This window comes from Marasmius oreades, chromosome 2, assembly GCF_018924745.1.
Source record: "Marasmius oreades isolate 03SP1 chromosome 2, whole genome shotgun sequence".
Lineage (NCBI taxonomy): Eukaryota > Fungi > Basidiomycota > Agaricomycetes > Agaricales > Marasmiaceae > Marasmius > Marasmius oreades.
In genome coordinates this window covers 3848539-3863404 of record NC_057324.1, presented here as the reverse complement: position 1 = coordinate 3863404, position 14866 = coordinate 3848539, and the positions used below count along the sequence as shown (strand labels likewise).

Sequence of the window (14866 nt, the reverse complement as noted above, 5' to 3'; positions counted from 1 at the left end):
GGACTCGGACATGCGACGTTAACATCTTGATTTCTTTCGTTTCTTTCGGTTTTACCCTATTTTCCTCGTTTCCGCAATCCTCTTCTTTTTTCTTTTTGAAGCGTCAAAATATGGCTGAAGACATCACTGTAGCGGATACCACAACTGTCACTCCTGAGGTACAACATACTGAAAGAACAGAGAAGAGTGCGGAAATACAAGTTGAAGGGGAGACCTCGAGCAACATCAATGGGGGGGACGTGCCAGTTGAGGCCCAGGTCAAACCGCCACTAGCAAGCTCGGAAGAAGTACCCGAAAGACCACCGTCACCGATGGGCACGAATCTGCTAGACGATCAGCAAGCTGAAGCACGCAGCTCCATGACCAAAGCAATGCCTATGTCTGTCGATACACCCCCATCCGCTGATACCCCCTTACTCCAAATGCACCCTTCCTCCTCGCCGACGCAGCCCTCTGACCGACCTTTGAACGTCACAGACGCCCTGAGTTACCTGGACCATGTAAAAGTGCAATTTCATGACCAGCCAGACGTTTATAACCATTTTTTGGACATAATGAAGGAATTCAAGAGTCAACAGTACGCTTCTAATTTGTGGTATTGGTATTCTTTTTCTTACACGTCCGTCATCACTATTAGGATTGACACTCCTGGCGTTATTAAGCGCGTCTCACACCTCTTCCAAGGACATCCAGTTCTGATACAGGGATTTAATACCTTCCTACCTGCTGGATATCGAATAGAATGCTCTGTCGATGCTAGACAAATAACCGTAACGACTCCAAGGGGCACCACTATGCAGACGACCGCCAGCGGCCGTGGTAAGAGTACTTTTCAATGGTCCACGACCGAGCCAGGTGAGTGTTGTTCATCTTTCAATGTGAAGAGCTATGGTTTTGACTCCAGTTCTACGTCAGCAAAACCCTCCGAAATCAACCTCCCTCCCCATCCCGCAACTCCGGACCCAGCGCCTACACTACCCCGCGGTGCTGCTGCTCAACAACAGGCCATGGAACCAGCGGTTGCATATGTGCAGAAAATCAAGCAGCGTTGCGACCCTGAAGTATACAAACAATTTTTGGACATCTTATCGAGATATCACCATGCACCAGAGACGATCGATGAGGTCAGTAGTCTGATTTAATTTCCATTTTCCCGACTTCTTTCTTCTTTATATTTCCTTCCCGGTCCCTCAGCCTTCAGTCTGCATCGATCAAAGGCATGAGGCTGAGGACGCCGTTACTTCAGAGTGTTGACACGACTTCTATTTATTTATTTTGGACAGGAGGAGGTATCCAGACAAATTGCCCGACTCTTTAAAAACGCCCCGGATCTACGAGCGGACTTCAGGATTTTCATGCCCGACCAAAACCAGAGTTTCCTCGATGATTCATCTATCAATGACAGAGCTGGCACGCCGGACATGAAAGGCAAGAGAAAACTAGATGTAGTAGCCTCAAGTATGGGTCTTCCTCAAAAGAAGAAGCGGAGAGCTGGCGAACGGGAAAGAGAGCGAGAGAAAGAAAAGGAAAGAGAGCGGGATCGTGAACAACGGGAAAGGGAGATGGTGTCGATGAGGCAGGGCTCCAGAGTACGTCTCAGTTGCGACGGTCTTCGTTTGTGTCTGACTAGCTTTTCATCTAGAAGAAAGCTAAAACCGATTCTTCTCGGCATGCTGCGACCAGTTCCACTTCAGACCGTCGAGCCGGACCTGGTGCTGCCATGATACCAGCGACACAGCTTCCATCACACATTGTAACTTCCGCTCGAGGACCGGTACCTGCTGCAAATGATCCAATCCACTTCTTTGATCGTGTAAAACGGGCTATAGATACCAGGGACACGTACAACGAGTTCCTCAAAGTCATCAACTTATTCACGCAAGGCTACATTGATACTGCCACGCTGGTAAAGGAGAGCGGGAATTTCCTGGTTGGAGACGGGGATTTGATGAAACAATTTAAGGAAATTCTTGGGTGGGATGATCGAAGGGAACGGGAGAGTTGGGTTATGGAACAACAGCTCACCGAGCGTGGGATGCAGGCCGGGTGGTCGAAACCTACCATTGCTGTTGTGGGTGCTGGTGGCAACGCAGGAAGGTTGAAGCCTGGACGGGTGGACTTGAGCGTTCAATATGGAAGTTACCGAAGGTTACCTGCCAACGTGAGTATTCCGCCCCTCGGTTTTCTTGGTGTATGCACCATACTTATCTCTACTACTACGTAAAGGAAATTAATGTGGCATGTTCTGGAAGAGACGAGATGTGCCGCTCGGTTCTCAACGATGAATGGGTTTCCCATCCGTCATGGGCTACCGAGGAAACCGGGTTCAGTGTCTATAAGAAGAATATCTACGAGGATGCGCTTCATCGTAGCGAGGAAGAACGACACGAGTATGACTTCCATATAGAAGCCATTGCACGGACTATAGCTATCCTTGAACCCATTAACAACAAGATTGCAATGCTCAGCGCGGATGAAAAGAACAGTTTTAAGCTTAAACCCAACCTCGGCGGGTCTGCGAAAGCCATACATCATCGTGTCGTCAAAAAGATATATGGGCGCGAAGCGGGGATGGACGTGATACAGGCAATGCAAGATACACCGGCATTTGCGATACCTGTCGTGCTTGTGAGGTTGAAACAGAAGGAGGAGGAGTGGAAGCGCGGACAGAGAGAGTGGCATAAAGTCTGGCGTGAGGTTGATGGGCGGAATTATGCGAAGTCGTTGGATCACCAGTGCATATCATTCAAGGCTGCCGATAAGAAAGCCCTGACAACAAAGGCATTCGTGAATCAGATCGAGGTCGCCAGAGAGGAGCAGATGGCGAAGAGGGCATCATTAATCGACCCCCTTTTCGCGCGAACGAGACCGAGGCATCAACTGGAGTTTGAAATAGCTGACATTGCTGTCCTCCAGGACTCGCTCAAGTTGGTGTTTTCCTTCTTGGATCGTACGCAAGGGCAGATTGGGTTTCCCGAGCGGAAAAGAATAGAAGGGTTCCTCCGAACTTTCATTCCGCTGTTCTTCATGCTAGATACGGTCAGCTTTAATACTGCGTTCACGGTGGTCAGCGTTCAAGACACAACTGGAGCTGGAGTGGAGACTGATATGAGTGATGATGCAACGAGCGATGTCGAGATGGCGAGTGTGACAAGTGGCAATTCAAGTAAGAGCGCACGAGCGAAGAAGGGCGGAAATGGTGGTGGCGACCTACGAAAGAAACTTCTCGCCAAATCGACAAATCGAAGGACAAGAGCTCAAGAGGCGGCTTCGCCATCTATCTCTAGGCTTGCTTCGCCGGTCCCTTCACCCGACGAAGAGCTGAAGTCTGATCCATCGACGACTGGTAACACTAGGCGTGGATTGAAGAAGAATATCTTCTTCACAAACACCACTTTCTATGTTCTGTTGCGACTGCTCGAGGTGCGTGTCCGTTACCTGCTACATACTTCTGCTAATATCTTGACATATACGCTGCATAGGTTCTCTACTCGCGCCTCTCGCTCTTCAAGAACCTCGCCTCGAAGCGATCTCAAGAGGAGAAGACAGTGAACCCCATAATAGAATCTCTGAACCTCGCGCCTCCCGAAGACATGGTTAATGGTCACGGCAAATCAACCAGTGCAAATTATTTCTATGACTTGATGCTCGAATCCTGTGAACGTCTCTTCGACAATGAAATTGAACAGAGTGCCTTCGAGGAACAGATGCGACATATGTTTGGCATCAAGGAGGCATATAAAATTTTCACCGTTGATAAACTGATTGGAGTATTTATTAAACAGGTCGGTTCCATCCTGTGTAAAACCAGAGAAAGGCTGATATTTATTTTTCATTAGGTTCAACTTATATTTTCTGACCCTAAGAGCCAGGACTTGTTGGAGGTCTTGAAACGCGATAGAATTTTGCCCTCTTTCACTACCCAAGATCAAATCAACAGTCGGCGGAGTGCGGAGAAGATATTGGGCTCGGATGAGAACATATTTAGAGTTGATTGGGTAGGCAACACCGGACGTTTCAATGAACATTTTCGCTGACTCTCCTTCGCGAAGCTTCTCGATTCCAAGACAATGACTGTCCAGCTGATCGGAAAAGATGACTCTCGATTCGAGAACTCGGAGGTTCTGACTGGTCGGTGGCAAGCCTATATTGAATCGTTCGTTTCTGTACGCCGTTCTTTTTTCCATGGAAGGTACTTTCATCTGATAATCAACAACCATCCCAGGACGAGACCTCGGTGGGCGTACCGATGTCAAAGGCGAGGTCATCTTTCCTCCGAAGGTGAGACAACCTTAATCTTTTTGTTTCTCCTAAGTATTTCGATTCTCATTACAGTTAACAGAAATCTCCCTCCTTCGCCCTCGGATCCGGAATCAGCTCTCTCTCCTCCTGTGGTCGCAGCACAAGACAGCCTTGAAATCAAGATCTGTGTACACACATATCGACTGTTCTTTGTATCAAAGACAGAAGATTACCTCTTTACCACGCAAGATCCTACGGATATTCAAAAGTCTCTCCAGCGGCTCCAGGCGAGGGATGATTTACGACAGAAATGGCTTCACGACATTAATCAATCTCGTACTACAGATTGATTTCATTCTAATTGTTATTTACTTATTTACGGTGGGACTTGTATCAACTTTTTACGTGTAGTCCTGTATCATACTGAATCTAGTTGTTTCTGTGGATACCATACTTCTGTTGCTTTGGGTCATCTAAGTTTGTTTGGCGCAATGTTGCCAATGTTGCAACATCTCGTAATAATTAGGCAAAATCTCCCACAGCTGTGAGGAGGCGCACGCGCCGTCTGTACTTCACTTCTCTATCCCCACCGAGTTCTTCTTATGCTTCTTTTCTTGGAACCCGTTTCTGAGACTCTCACGAACCCCTACTGTAAATTTAAAAGCAGGGCACAATCAGCTGCGGCAACCGGTGGTGCATAATACGCCCATTCAGCTCTCAAACCGGAACAGGAGGCTTGTTCTTATCATTATCTGGGAACCACAAACACACAGACTAGCATCTGAGGTCGAATACCCGTTTCAATCCTGATCTCTCTAGAACCTCGAGCCAGTTAGAATCAACTTCATGGACGTCTGACAATTGTCTGACAGACCCCGCATAGCCTCTTACTCCAGCTGAGTGCTCATGGGTCTCACACCTCTGACCTGTCTGAGCCCGTCAAGCTTGCTTATCGCTCGTTTTCACTGGCATCGCACGTTCATCATACAATTGATACTAATTACTAAGGGTGGCTGGTAATTCGTTCCCCCTCTCTCATGACCTTGATAAGGTACACTTCAATGTAAGGGTGGCTTTTACGACGACCCTTCCCGCTCAACGGATCCTGTGATGTTCGAGGCGTCTTGTTGGCTTGGAAAGTAGTACTAGGTGAGCACTCCCGTCTCGTGAGTCTGTTATACTTATGTGGGTTGGCCGCCCTTTGAAACGATGGGCCGATTCGAGAAATTAATGGGTAAGCGAGGTTCAGACGGACATCTGACTCTTTGCTGAGGATTTTGGTGATCTCGCTGTTTTCTGAGGCATCTGAGCCTCAAACCCGGCAAACCAAACGGTAGGAGTCTATTTGAAGCTAGACCCTAGTAATCGGTGCTCCCGACTTCTGTTCACGCTTTCAATGGGATCTAGGAACGTAAAACGCCAACAATACCTATCATTCGAGCTCGCCCCCTCAGTGGATGGCACGATAAAGTCAAATGCCCGCCAGATTTCCGGCGTTTGCTCGGTGCCTGGGCTGCCGATTAACTGAAGCTGGAGCTCCAAGTTTCTCATCTCCTTTCACAAGTTTAGTGCAAGAGTGGCTCGTTTCCCAGAAATGTACCCTACCGTAATGGTTTGACTGGGCGGGGTTTCCTTCTCCTGGACGTCTCTCGGACAACGTGCGTTCTACAAATATTTCGTTCTAAATTTGAAATGGTCAAAGCTCACGGTACATGTTCTTTCCCGATCTACTTTGTTCAAAACGAATGTTGCGCTATCACCGGTGCTTGTACTACGGTGTGTGGCCATCGGGAGGGTCTCCGTTCCGATGGGAATTCCCGAAGGTCTGTAGCTTGATACTGGTCCTTCACAATCGCTGTTTGAGGGCTGTAATATCATCATCGGTGACCGACTTTTACTGGCTTGATTGTACTATTGCGTGTAACAGATGGTACCTATGCAAGCTATCCTGAATGGCGTTATAATTTTAAATTGTTTCTTGTCCAGGTGATCATGAATGTCCAGCTCTCGGAATCAGATCGTGTTCTCCAGCACCGACATTCACGACGAGGAAATTTGCGATTGGGTCTGATCAGTAAATAAATAAGTTCGGATGTTTTGTTCGACATGCGCTCTGATTGTGACGAGTTTGGTGTGGCAAAGACAGTGTCGTTAGTTACGTCTTGGCTGCCTATGAATAGCCTATGTTCCCGTACCCAATCAATGAGGGCGGGCGACCAGATGGCGTCTCCCGCGAAGGTTTCCCGGATTGCTCAAGTGTTTCTATAATTGCTACAAGGCATGGCCAATTTTCAATTTTTAGTACAATGTATAGATACATATTCGTCCGAGAAAATAAAGATTCCATATGCCCCATTGCCAAATGCAACTCAACCCGACGACGGATTTTGAATGGGATATAAGCGTTGCCACCAAGTACAATACATCTGGGACTAGTGTCAGTACCGGTAGGGTAGAACAGAAAGAGACCTCACACGGTATCGACCCTTCAAATACCGTATTTCCGCTTGATTGCAAACCACGCTGGCGATACCGAAGTGTTGCGAGAAACGAAAAGATTCATGTCGGTCTCTGGGATTCGGTTGATATCAACCATATTCCAATGCCGAGATAGAGTATAGACGATGTCCTGTGCATCTCTGGGAGAACCACCTCTAAGGATAAGCTTTTAAACATCAAAAGGATAAGATCAGAGATGCGAAGCAGCCGCCCACATCATCCAAGACTTTAGTTTGGCTCGAATGAATTCCGAAACTGTCAAAAAAGGCACACTTTGAACTCTCATGATGGTCGTATGGTCTAGGCGCCGTGGACCGGCCTCTCCTGCAGGAAGAATCTCAATCTAAATACGGATCGCGTGAGCAGCGCTACGACGGTCAAAAGGCGGGTAGCGTGCACCTCAATAGATGGAATCAGCAACCGATAAGAGACGTAGAGCCTGTGATATCGATGAGCTCCCATGACCGACGAGAGGGGCCAAAAAAATAAGACCTATTCGTCCATGGAGAATGTATGACCGAGAAGCCGTCGTTCCCCGCCACTGAATCACGCACTCTGCGAAAAGGGTGTGCTTGACCTTGACCGCCTTCGACGATGCAAAAGATTTCCTTGAAATAGAATCAAGGCAACGGCGTGATGTGAGCAAGAATTGACTCACGTCGCTCTGAGGCAGATTGGCGAATACTGCCGTCAGGATACTGCCGTGAAACGCATGCGCAACGTTGGTTATAGTCAAGAGCCTCGAGAGGGCTCTAGCCGCTTCCAAATGCCTTCGAGTCTCTGACATTGAGCTAGAGATATCTGTCACAGTTCATGTCGCGGAAAGAGAGAAGGGAAGGGATCGGTGGGGGAAGAAGGCGAACCGAGTATTTGTACGTCCAATCACACACTTTAATCCGCATTGAGGGGCGGACGTTCATAAGTACATACTTACCATCGTGGCCAGTTTTTCCAAATGCGGGACTGTCCGATCACGAACATTTGCAACTTTACACGCTTGCATAAGCGGTTCTGAATTATGAAGTCGCCGGATGGGATGATCTCGGATGGAGGGTCTCGAGGTGGTATCCGGCAGGTCGTTTAACGGCAGGTGAGGATGTTCTCAAAAGTCGTAAAGCTTCCACAATCACAGCAACACAGAGCAATTTCCTGGATGATATTCCCGCCGCTCCAGATCGGATGAGGGGAATGGTCAGATCCGTACAGTGCATCATTTACTAAAACTAAAGGTCAGTCGTCTCTTCAAAGAGTTCTTAGCCAGAGCACCAGTAGCCTGAAGAATCAGGAGACAAAACAGTGATAAGGAACCGTAGAAGTCCCATAGAGTAAGAGGCAGGAAAGGGCCGTAAACCCGCCATGCACCGAGGACCTGCACACGTCACGAAACACGTGTATTAGGCGTGACGAAAGGTGTGTCACGAATTTCTCAAGGCTGTCAGCGTTTTCCTCTCCCATCTGCGGATGCATACAGGGTTCTGGAAGTCCCTCTCGAACCATGTAGCAAGTCATCCCCATGTAATTTTCTGCAACCGATCTCTTTCCTCATACGTTGAACGGTATCCTCTACGAAAAAACCATAAAACTTCGTGTCAAAGATGGAGGAGAGCTTGCGGGGGAGGAACGTTCTCATATCCGATCGGTACTCTCAAGGTTCAGGGCTCTGGGTCAGCAATAAGAGCCATATCATGGTTCAAGAAGGTACAGAGATCACACTTAACAGGACCGACTGTTGCAGAGGAGGAAGCGGGGAAAGCCGCTATTCTGGAGAAGGTCATGACGGGTCGTCATCCTACCGACCTCATGCTTCGATGTGAGTATGAACGTGTATTGTTTCATATATCATCTAATCTCACCAATGTAGGTACGGTGTTGGATGCAGAAGGTTTACCGTCTTTCCAGCGCATTCAAGAACCGACGTTTTACATGGTTTTTCGTCTGCAGGAAACGTGAAGACCATCTCAGGGCAGTTCAACCGATCTGAAATTAGCTCGGAACACCAGCTCAACGTGAGTGGTAGCGACAATTTCCTTCTCATTCACTTGTTCTAACGTTATGATTATCAGCCTCGTGATCTCAGGAAGATTGATTCTCGAGTTCCAAATCTTGTTCCCACTATTCTTGTGAGGAAAGAAGCTTTTTTGGTATGTCCAGAATGTCATACGTGCTCTAGAATTGCTTCTCATTGCCGTCCTAGGTTAACATCTTACACATTCGTGCTTTGATCAAGGCAGACACTGTCATTCTCTTTGACACTTATGGGTCTTCAGACTCACGACTCCATTCCGTTTTCCTCTACCACCTTGAAGTTAGACACTTCGCTCTTTGTACCTGTATCCCCATACTTACTCGACATGTCCAGCATAACCTGAAGATCAAGGGACCAGGCCTACCATATGAATTTAGGTCAGCTCTGTTCAAAAAGTAGATTTGAGAGCGCAGTCGCTGATCAGCATATAGAGCTCTTGAGTCTATTCTCCTCTCTGTCATGAGTGCCCTGGAGGCCGAACTTGTTTTCATCCGTAATTTGGTCGGCGGATTACTCGCCGAGTTGGAGGACAACATTGACCATGACCGGTTCAAACGTTTACTCCATTACTCGCGAAAATTGGTCAGTTTTCAAAGTCGAGCTAGACTGGTATGTCGTTTTTCCCTCAACAGAAATTCATCCTTCAGCTCATCCTCCTCCGATTAGGTTTGTGAGGCCCTGGAAGAAGTCTTGGAACAAGGTTAATTTTAGTTTACGGTCTCCTTGTTCCATTCATTATACCTTACATTTTCTACAGACGAAGACCTGATCGCCATGTACCTTAGCGACAAGAAGAAAGGAATGGAGCGTGAGCTTCATGATCATAAGGACTTAGAAGACCTTCTAGAGACGTTCTCGAAACAAGTGGAAGAGATAGTAAACGAAGTGGCGAATCTAGAGGTAAGCTGACCGTTCTTTGTCCCCTTGAATGACTTTCAATCAGTTGAGGGAATGATCGTAGAGCAATGTACAATCTACCCAAGAAATAGTAGAACTTATCATAGACTCTAATCGTAATGCACTATTAGCACTTGATCTTCAGGTCTTTCAATGTTCCGCTCCGCTTCCCCCGCTCAACGCTAACAATCTTCTTTCAGGTATCTATTGCCACTTTTGGAGTGGGCAGTGGAGCACTTGTTGTTGGGGCATTCGGTATGAATGTGAGCGGAATCCACTATTACTCCATTGTACGACCGGCTCATTGTTCATCCATCGATGTAGTTGATGAACCACATGGAATCTCACCCTTTCGCGTTCTACGGCATGACACTCTTCTCGGGTGCCCTTGCTTTCCTTGCGTCCTATGTTTGTTTCCGCAAGTTATCCCATATCCGTAACATTGGACTTTCTAGGAACGCAGGCAGTAGCAGTCAAGTTCAACAGCGCGCACGTTGGCGACTGCCTTTACCTCTCCGCCGACGAGGCGGGGATGGCTGGTTCTAGTACTTCACCAACTTCACCAGTCATGTAGTGATTTTAGGTTCAGTCGCCACGTCTCTTTCTGAGACTTTGAATGGCCCAGAACCTGCTCTTTCGTCAATTTATCCACACGCCCTAGTGTTTCTGTATTTTGGAATGATATCAAGTATGGACCTGAACGCTCAAAAAACGGTCACGATACATACAACCTAAATCGACAGTAAGAACGACAGTCTTACCCATGTGGCACAGGCGCACCCTTGGCGATCCTCGGCTGTCGACAGCTCCAGAGTAAAAACGTTGGGGTTGGGTGTTATGGCGGCGCGTGGGGTTCAAGATCCGGGCGTACATATGTTTTAATTTCGCAAAGGCAAAAAAAAAAGAACGTTTCACAAAGTTTCATTGACGTTTTGTTTGGACATCTGTTCTTGAGAGAGTAAAGAGTATAATTGACGTTTGTCTCTGGGCATGCGTTTCTGCTGCTTCCCCCGAATCCCCGTGAATCCCGTGGCACTCGATCCGAAGAACATGTGTTCGTTCGAGATGTGACTTCCTTCAAATCTATCAGAATATACATGTCCCTTACTACATGTTGTGGTTGTACACTACGACTGAGGACAGTATGGTAGTAAAAGCCGGAGGTCCGCCAGGAAGCTACAACCAAACGTGGAGATGGATGGGAAGGAGCTGGGTCCTCGGATCATCGAATCCAAAGGACAGAGGGAGGTCGACGAGGCGAGCCAGGGGCAGCGCCAACCTATGTTCAATAAGATCCGTTTGAATCAGGACGTTCACGGTCGTGTCATGGACTCGTTCAATGGGGGAAACACCCTCGGACCGTATGCTATATGCGACGTGTACAATCTAGGGACCTGGGCCAAAGAGCTACCAGGAGTTCGACTATTCGGGATGAGTGGAATTGAATCTGGCCCATGTCCTCCTGAATGCAGAGCGCGTAATGATGCGCGATGTCTCATTGCCGCCGCCAGTTTAGAATCTGGAATATCAGATGGAACTTGACGAGTTATTCAAAGTCTGACTTACCGATCACATTTCCCAACAGCCAGGTCCTCCCATTAATCGATTTAACCAATCCTCATACAACAAAAAACATGGTGACTTCTCTTCGTTTTCTGAGCCATGAACTCCCTCCCGTAATGTGATATTGAAGCTGGCACTCTTTCCAACCTGTTTCAGCCAACGGGCGTGAGCATCGACGCAGGTCAGGAGTGTCTCCATCATTGAAGCATCTCGCTTCGCGTTATTGGTCGTGACCATGCATCCTTGTCGGGTTTCGGGTTGAATGACAAGATATTGTAAACGAGCGGGTAGATGAGAAGGCACGAGCAAACTATCGGGCCAGTAGTTCTCCGAGGGAAGTACCGGAGACGTATTCTCGTCTTGTGCGGCTCGCAGAGAAACACACGACCCCCCGCTGTGATAGATTTTCAGATGACTCTCAAGTTCTCGTGCAAACGACACTGCCATGGATAATCCGGATAGCCTAAGGTGAGTGATATGTGGAAAAGAATCCTTTACGGTGCGCAAAAAACCGTGTGGATTTCGGTTACCACTAAGGTGTAGGCGTTCTAATAGGGGCATGTGAATCGTTTTGGGATTGGGAAGAGGGTAGAAACCATGAATAGAAAGTTCGCTCAGACGAGGCATTGGTATGCGAAACATGCGTGATATGACTGTAGGCGTAGCCATCACATTGGGTGAAGTAAATGTAAGAGTTTCGATGGACGATGCTGCTAGAAGAAGAAGGTGTATAACATCTTCGATATCTTTGTGAAGCCTTCCGTGATCAGGGAATGGTAACGAGAAATGGATATGAAATATCCGTCGAAGATGTTCAGGATGGACCGAAAGTTTGACCCCCAGACGCGCTACGTCTTCGTGACTGATTATCGATAGGGATTGATAATGCATCGGTGAGCAGACTTGAGCAAGATATTTGCTTGCTAGCGCCAAGGACTTGACTGTCGCACCATTATCGGTGCACGCTAGTGAGCAGATATGCGCGACGAGTTCCGGTGGAAAGCAATCCATGGATGCGGACTGGAGAGCGTAGGGTGAATTGGGGATGACATTCGCAATTGCTCACTAACCATGATGGCGAAACGATGGCGTGCAATTCAACTCCCATCGCGTCAAAAGCATCACGTGACCGAGACCCGCTAATTCTCAATAGTCCAACTGCAAGGAAGGAACGAGAGGCCCTTCATTCGTCCTATCGAGAAAAGTCTTGAAGCGAAGAATTCTTCGATGCGATGATAAAGGAAGGACAGATTTAAGGGTATCCTTCGCAGATAGTAACGAGGGGCTCCCAGATACAACGTAAATGAAGAACGTCACTAACCGGAAGGAGGGGAGACGCTCCGGTAGTCCATCAAGAGCAACATCCAACGAACTCCAATCATAATCATCTGGAAGGCGTTCAGAGTGGATTTGGCTGAGATTCGAAATATGAATATCGAAACTAATCTCCTCAAACCGTGGTGAAGATATTTTGGAGAGAATTTTGGCTATCCACGGTGTCGGGCTAGTGAGTCGGTAGTCCCAGTACCACACAAGTCTACTGAAATGTATCGAGAAAAGCTCGGTGGCGTGACACAAATCGCATGCTTTGTAGAAGTCTTCTAATCATGCGTGAAATCAGCAGTTTAGAAGGGAAATGTGACAAATGGCTGCCAACCTGCATCTCCACCAGCATCCAGAGAATGAAAACCTAAAGAGAGAGAAAAAAGGCCAGGCCCTAGACGTCTTATATATTGGCCATACGCTTCACAGTCCTCTGGAGAGATAATGCCAAAATTTAGTCGTGGGATTACTGGGAAAGGGATATGTGACGACAAACAAGCCATGATATCGCGCTTATAACACGCATCGAGGCTCAACTCTACCAATGTAGAAGGGACGCAATAGGAGTGTACACGGCTCTCATCTTCATGTGACGGGTCCTCCCAAACGAGATTACTTCCTGTAAACTTCTTGAGAAACCGGAAGCCGGATATCAAATGCATCACCTGCGAAACGGACACAAATATGATACCTTCCAACTCGATTTCCCGAACGTTTGAGAAAGCGGATGTGATGCTGCTCACGAGCATCTCAGATACGTGTTTTGAAACATCTTCGAAGTCGATATTATGGAGGCGAAATGTCTTCAGGGAAGGTAGCGCTGTGGCCAGTCGTGTGATAGATTTGTCAATCGAAAGTATATCCACCCACGCCGATTCCTGTTCCAATAGTTTCCACATTCCATCTATTTCAATGGCTTTGACATAACCTGTGAAAGTCGATTGCGAGTGAAAAGCTAGTGCCGAGAGGCTGTGGATTGAAAGTAACTTGACACGAATGGTGCCAAAGAGGTAAAATCGAGTCGATGGCAACCAAGCGGAACACACCAAAGAGAGATTCTTGAGGGTGTGCATTTCGTTCGATAATAGGTATACTATTGCATCCATAATTTCAGGAGGAAGCGTAGACATGGTGGTTGAAGATTGGGAGGGCTGACTAATGCAGGTACAGGTTAGGAAAGTAGTTACCCTTTTTTGGTAGTCAAATTTGTGCAGGGTCTGACGCCTCCCATTATTGCAACTACTTATTATTATTTACCGTAAGTAGGATATCACAACGCTGATTGGTACCACTGATGGACTGTAAATGAATCTGGAGGGCTAATGAGCGTGATAGACTCACCTGAGCAAGGAACTTCGATGAGGCCTTGGGATATCGCTTCTGCGTCGTAAAATCGACAAAGGTCACCCCATAGCGAACTCGATAGCCTTCAGCCCACTCAAAATTGTCCAGAAGACCTGCGTGGGGTGCCAGGCGCTGAGCAAAGTTGACGGGATAATACAAGACAGCGACATACTCCAAGCGAGGTAGGATCTAACATCGACGCCATCCTCGTTCACTGCCCGGAGTAACGCATTAGTGTAGCCACAAAAATAGTCAACGCGACCCGTGTCATTGACAGCCTCTTCTGGTTTCTCATTAGCTTCGCCTTTAACGGAGAATCCGTTTTCGGTGACACTGGGAAATACGGAGTTGTTAAGGCTCGGTCGACATGAATTGTGCTCACTATATAGGCTTCTTGTACGTCTGCAATGATGTGTAGAGTTAAGTCTCTCAAAAGTTCTTCAAGGCCATAGAGGGCGACCACTAACCTTCCAGATATAGTTAAGCAGCTTGGATAACAACGGCGTCAGTCCCAAATACTAAAAGGAGATTTCTAAAGAGCCTAATCACTTCTCTGAACCCGTCGGGATCTAACAAAACGAGGTCAATTTCCTAGTCGTCCGATCAGGAGCTTTAGTGCTCACAGTCTTGCAGCCACGGAACGTCCGCTGAGAGATTCGGAATGTCGTCGACGAGACGGAATGTTTCAGAGGAGATCCCTACACGAACCTTGAGTACCTAACTGGCTCCCATCTTTCCGGGTGAAAGTAGTTTTAACTTTCCCGTTGAATTCATCGTTACCTCCCGGCTCTGAAGCAACGGAATATGAGGGATGGAAATGTCCAACATGAATGTTCTACGCACGGACTAGGTTGCTCGTATAAGTGTTGAGTCCGAAAAAGTCAGAAGATCCCTTGACGAGTGTTCGTTCCTCCTCCGTAAACTCAGGAAGTCGATCACCAAGCATCTTTTTTAAGCTTTCAGGGTATGACC

At 47.5% G+C, this 14866-nt stretch overlaps 6 protein-coding genes across 7 annotated transcripts; 2 read left to right on the top strand and 4 right to left on the bottom strand.

Moving 5' to 3' along the window:
• The first annotated feature begins 25 nt into the window (after window positions 1–25).
• On the top strand, window positions 26–4695 carry E1B28_005009 (uncharacterized protein). The gene is made up of 11 exons (XM_043149548.1): window positions 26–577; window positions 638–855; window positions 916–1124; window positions 1284–1589; window positions 1643–2161; window positions 2227–3423; window positions 3483–3785; window positions 3840–3998; window positions 4053–4166; window positions 4226–4281; window positions 4343–4695. The coding sequence occupies exons 1-11, from the start codon at window positions 111–113 to the stop codon at window positions 4590–4592; spliced, it is 3798 nt and encodes a 1265-aa protein (XP_043014154.1). The 5' UTR covers window positions 26–110; the 3' UTR covers window positions 4593–4695.
• Window positions 4696–6513: 1818 nt separating this feature from the next.
• On the bottom strand, window positions 6514–8036 carry E1B28_005008 (uncharacterized protein). Its single transcript, XM_043149547.1, has 6 exons — window positions 7400–8036; window positions 7234–7349; window positions 7141–7180; window positions 6957–7084; window positions 6717–6896; window positions 6514–6668 (listed from the first exon to the last, which is right to left on the bottom strand). Exons 1-5 carry the CDS (start codon window positions 7526–7528, stop codon window positions 6731–6733), a joined length of 579 nt encoding a protein of 192 aa, XP_043014153.1. The 5' UTR covers window positions 7529–8036; the 3' UTR covers window positions 6514–6668; window positions 6717–6730.
• Window positions 8037–8176: 140 nt separating this feature from the next.
• E1B28_005007 (uncharacterized protein) lies at window positions 8177–11173 on the top strand. Of its 2 annotated transcripts, none has more exons than XM_043149545.1 (11): window positions 8177–8551; window positions 8603–8623; window positions 8683–8747; window positions 8805–8882; window positions 8936–9046; window positions 9101–9144; window positions 9199–9376; window positions 9434–9467; window positions 9525–9809; window positions 9865–9927; window positions 9989–11173. In XM_043149545.1, the coding sequence occupies exons 1-9, from the start codon at window positions 8203–8205 to the stop codon at window positions 9674–9676; spliced, it is 1032 nt and encodes a 343-aa protein (XP_043014151.1). In that variant the 5' UTR covers window positions 8177–8202; the 3' UTR covers window positions 9677–9809; window positions 9865–9927; window positions 9989–11173. The 2 variants fall into 2 exon arrangements, with proteins under 2 accessions (XP_043014151.1, XP_043014152.1); XM_043149546.1 differs by having other exon boundaries at window positions 8936–9144; window positions 9525–9667; window positions 9729–9809; window positions 9989–10382.
• A 60-nt stretch (window positions 11174–11233) lies between these two features.
• On the bottom strand, window positions 11234–12238 carry E1B28_005006 (uncharacterized protein; the record flags this gene model as incomplete). The annotated part of the gene is made up of 1 exon (XM_043149544.1): window positions 11234–12238. The coding sequence occupies one exon, from the start codon at window positions 12236–12238 to the stop codon at window positions 11234–11236; it is 1005 nt and encodes a 334-aa protein (XP_043014150.1).
• A 135-nt stretch (window positions 12239–12373) lies between these two features.
• On the bottom strand, window positions 12374–13680 carry E1B28_005005 (uncharacterized protein; the record flags this gene model as incomplete). Its single annotated transcript, XM_043149543.1, has 2 exons — window positions 12374–12828; window positions 12885–13680. The coding sequence occupies 2 exons, from the start codon at window positions 13678–13680 to the stop codon at window positions 12374–12376; spliced, it is 1251 nt and encodes a 416-aa protein (XP_043014149.1).
• A 140-nt stretch (window positions 13681–13820) lies between these two features.
• On the bottom strand, window positions 13821–14840 carry BGL1B_2 (Beta-glucosidase 1B; the record flags this gene model as incomplete). Its single annotated transcript, XM_043149542.1, has 9 exons — window positions 13821–13841; window positions 13892–14007; window positions 14067–14227; window positions 14277–14296; window positions 14362–14382; window positions 14444–14463; window positions 14518–14541; window positions 14603–14683; window positions 14738–14840. The coding sequence occupies 9 exons, from the start codon at window positions 14838–14840 to the stop codon at window positions 13821–13823; spliced, it is 567 nt and encodes a 188-aa protein (XP_043014148.1).
• Between the last annotated feature and the right edge of the window lie 26 nt (window positions 14841–14866).